At 29.4% G+C, this 4,659-nt stretch overlaps 1 protein-coding gene across 1 annotated transcript; it reads right to left on the bottom strand.

Annotated features, from left to right (window-relative positions):
- Window positions 1–871: 871 nt before the first annotated feature.
- LOC105771496 (protein SMALL AUXIN UP-REGULATED RNA 51) lies at window positions 872–1,658 on the bottom strand. The gene has a single exon (XM_012592954.2). The coding sequence runs from the start codon at window positions 1,493–1,495 to the stop codon at window positions 1,163–1,165; it is 333 nt and encodes a 110-aa protein (XP_012448408.1). The 5' UTR covers window positions 1,496–1,658; the 3' UTR covers window positions 872–1,162.
- Between the last annotated feature and the right edge of the window lie 3,001 nt (window positions 1,659–4,659).

The following is a 4,659-nucleotide window of genomic DNA, read 5'->3' as shown; positions in this document are numbered from 1 at the left end:
AAAAGGACTAAAATCAGAATTGAACCAAAAATTGGTATAAAACATAAAAATATTTTCACGGACTCCAATGTTTAGATGCTGCATATGTTGAGGAAAAGAGCTGAAACTTTCAAAGGATTGGAAGTTGGAAATGACCAATTGAAATTGGAAAACAGCTTTTTTCAGCCTTTTTGGCTACAAATGTACAAACATAAGAGAAATAAAAGAACAACTATTATCTGGTGTTTCAACCATAGTTGCAATGTCAGACAAGGTTTGGTAATAAAATATAAAATAAAATGGTTACAACAAACCAAAGTTACCATTGTTTTTAACCCCATTTCCCACCTTATTCGTAAGTTTTTGTTTGATAATTATTAACTTTCATCTCTGCCAGAAACATTCCAATGAGCTGTTTAGTTTGATCATTTTTTGGATTAATATATTATTTGGCATCTGACTTTAATTTGATGCTTGAATTTGAGTTTAATGTTCAATTTGATACTTCGGGTTTTGTTTTTTAGTTATGTGTCTGAATTTAACTTCAATATTCAATTTTGTACATAAGCTTTTTTGTATTCCAATTAAGCATCTAGAGCATAGATGTTAAATCTTTGTTGAGCCACATGATGCCATTTGATCTTAGCACTAAATTAGATATTAAAGTCAAACTCAAATAACGAAAGGGACAAAGTTTGAAGAGGTCGAAGTACAATTTTACTATTATACTATTATATAATTTTATAAAATTTAAGAGGCTAAATGACAAATTTACCATTTTAAGGGGACCAAGGCCACTACTTGCGCCCCTTTACCTTCGCCCTGGTACTAGAATGAAACAAAAGAAACTCATATACCAAATTGAATATTTAAACTAAAGTCAAGTACCAAATTATATATTAACCCATTTCTTTTAAATCGTTGATATTAGGTTCTCTCAAAGGGTACATTAGTAGTTGATGTTACAACCCACACCTCAATGAGGAAAATTTTCAATCTTTCTCAAGATTTACAAAATCTAAAAAATAAAAACAAAAACCCAGATACTTTAAATAACATTCATGGGTTTTCGGGTCAGAGTTACATAAAACAACTCAACCAAAAAAAAAAAAAAGGGGTAACCAGAGAAGCAAATGGAGCAGCTTCATCTTCATTTTCATTAAAAACCCTAACCATTTAAAAATCATCTGAGCATGGATGTTAGGGACTGGAACACAACTTCTTCACAAGGAATAGTGAGACCCATATCATGATCAAACCCGAATTCTTCTTCAGCTTGATGGAGCAACTTCTGGAATTCGGGTCGGGTCAAGAAAGAGATAGGGACAATGTATCTACTCCTGTTTTGACCAACATACACAACGAAATGACCTTTTGGGACATCCAATGGCAGCCCTCCTTGTTGTTGTTGATCATCGTAGCTTTGTTGTTTCTTACCCAAACTTGAACATCTCTTGAGGATTTGTTTGATAACAGCTGTTTGAGGCAATCTGTTTGGTTTCTTGTCGATAGCCATGATGTTTTTTTTTCTTTTGGGGAGATTTGAAAGGGAAAAAGAGAGAGAAGGAAAGTGAAGAGCTTTTAGAGAGTTGGTGTGTGAAAGAGTGAAGGGGGGTTAAAAGGGGTATATATGGATGAAATTGTAAGAGAAAACATAGCCATGTGGGGGATTAAAGGACTTGACTTTTGGGGTGTGTAGTTTTTCTTTTAGGGCCTAGCTTGTGAGTTCACAGTACATGTTTGAAAGGGCAAACCCCCTATTGGGATTATAGTTATACACCCCCTTTGTTGCCTTCCCTAAAGACATTATGGCCCCCTCTTTCTCTATTAGACCCTAGGGACTTGTTTTTGGTTGTGTTTGGAAACTTGGGTCTAATTCAGGCTTCATTTTAACACAAGTCTTTTGTCATTGCATCACTAACTCAATGGATAACTGGTCTATTTTAATCGACATAATTTGATAATATTAGGATAACACCTCCTTTGGCTTTGCTCCTCCCAAACAACATCATGGTCCCTCTTTCTCTTTTATACCTTACTTAAAATTAATTAGATTATTTAATAATTAAAAAAATATATTCTACATTCTATTCTTAAATTTTAAACATTTCAGTCAACTTTTAAAAGTAAATTTTTATAGAATAATATAATAGTAAAATAAAATTGAAGTAATTGAAAATATTACTCATTAAGTGATGAGTAGCTCTTATCTATTTATCATATTCTGCACTTTTCTTTTATAAAAAAATTTGTTTTATTTTGATTATCATAAAAATTAATTCAACGAAAGTATTAATATTAATATTCAATGAATTTAATTTTTCAACAATTTATCAAATAAAGCCTTAGTCACTTGAAAATCCAACAAATACAATCAATCCTCTCTATAACCGTTTATTTGTTTATTAAAATCTTGGATGCTATAACTAATTAAGTCTTAGCTCAATTTGCATGAGCATTATTGTCAATACAATAATACGTGGGTTCAAGTACATTGAAGCATATTTTCCTCCTATTTATGTCAAATTTTAGCATGGTAGTCTAAAACCTCAATTAGCTTAAAATTTTACTTATCTATACTAATTATAATGTTCGGTTGATGTAGTTAATACTATCCCTTTTATAAAGTAATAAAATATTATTTCGACTGTATTTTATTTTATTTATATTTTATATAAAATCTAAAAACTTAACTATTTTAACTAAAGTTTTATTAGTTAAACTTAACTAAAGTTTTTACATTAATATTTTATAGATATATTTATTACATAATTTTTTTCGCACGTGATGAATCTAATGTAATATAGTTTAATGTTCAACCAAATCACTAGTTATTCCCACTATGGCTAGTGATGTAGTTAATTGTAGTACATGAGAAATATAGGCCGGCCTCTTAATCTCCCTATGTTCCCTATTCATTGCATTTGCATTTAAACTCTGTTGGATTACATGTCCTTTGCCTTGGAGAAAAATAGGATGTTTGGAACCAACCATTTTTGTTGACATTAGGTGCTATATCGCTACACCAATCTAACACAAAAGTCCTTTTTTTTTTAATTATGAAAATATATGAAAAAAAATATCTTTAGAACATTAGTTTAAATTTTTTTTAAAAATAATACCAAATTGTAATTATTGCGATAATGAAGTTGCAAAGATTCTCAGAATAACGTTTGATTTGCACTTCGAAAGTCCAAATAGTCACCAATGGTGGAATTTGGTGTAAAAAATTACCTTGAGATTCCCAAATAGTCATTAATGATGGCAATTTGGTGTTTTTTTTAAATAATCTCATTATAGATTCTGATCATATCTGTTTTTTTGATATAATGCCTATAATTACCAATAGTTCATTTCCAGCTTATAAATAAAAGGATATTGGCGCACTTGAACACACGTCCTCCTGCAAAGATAACAATGCCCATGCCAATCGAATTTTAATACATGTACTTTTATTTTTAGGAATTTAGTCTTTTTTTAATTATTAATAAAATTTAGATCCAATTATTAATGCTGTTAAAATTATTTTGTTAAATTCAAGTAATTAGAATGTCATTTTTTAGTTACATTGCTACCGAGTATTTTTTTAATTTCAAAATAACACATCAACAAATTTAAAAAAATAATAGTGTTAACAATTAGACTTGAATTTTAAAACATGAAAAGTAGAAAACTAGATTATTGGAAATAAAAGTATAGGGGCTAAATTCTAAATTTGACATTATTTTATAAATATTTTCAAACACATATTTTTAAATAAATAATTTAATTTTTTTTATAATATTTGGTTAAAAAAAGCCTAACACAACACAACCTGTTTTTGCTTTATTGCCATTACTTAAAGTGAAAATTTTCCTCCTTGGGAAGCTATTTCTTTTCTTATAGTTTCAAAGTTGAAATGATTCGGTTTTGTCCTCTATTTTTCGTATAACATGACACACACATTTTCCATTGAAATATCCCATTCCTCAAAGCTAATTTTCCATTTTATATTGTAATTTGTAATTATTTAAAAATTATAATAAAAGGTAAAATTATCATCGAACCCTTGTATTAGAAGTTAAGTTACATTTTCCCCTCTCTTAAAAAAAATGGATAAATTAATTCCTGTACGTTAGATTAAATAGTAAACTAGTCATTTTGTTAACAATTTCATCCATTTCTATTATTAAAAACTAGTTCATGTAAGTTAGTATGAGGTGCACGTGGCATTCCAAATGTAATTGTCTAATTATTCCGTCAACCACACCGTTTTTAATAGTAAAAATAAATTACCTTTTTTTATAGAAATGACTAATTTATTCTTTGATCTAATATATAGTAACTAATTTGTCTATTTTTTAAAGTAAATGGAACAAAATACTTGTACATAGGATAAGGTCATTCATAGTTAATCTTTGTATATGTATATGTATATGTATTGCATGCATATGTTTATGTATGTACTGAAAGTGTACCAGCAGGAGCAGGTGTTAGGTATTGGGGGTTCTTAAATTTAGAGCTTGGGATTCTGAGAATCGATTGGCAGATACGAAAATATAGCAGTGATTCACATGCATGTGCGTACGTGCTTCCTTTTCTGTTTCTTTTTCTAGCCTTTTTATGGCTTAGATGCTATTGCTGTTTGCATGCTTCGTTTTTACTTTCAACTATCGTTCCCAGCTTTTATCTCCGATTTTT

This window comes from Gossypium raimondii, chromosome 6, assembly GCF_025698545.1.
Source record: "Gossypium raimondii isolate GPD5lz chromosome 6, ASM2569854v1, whole genome shotgun sequence".
NCBI lineage: Eukaryota > Viridiplantae > Streptophyta > Magnoliopsida > Malvales > Malvaceae > Gossypium > Gossypium raimondii.
The sequence above is the reverse complement of the archived record's forward strand: the minus strand, read 5'-3'. Positions and strand labels throughout refer to the sequence as shown.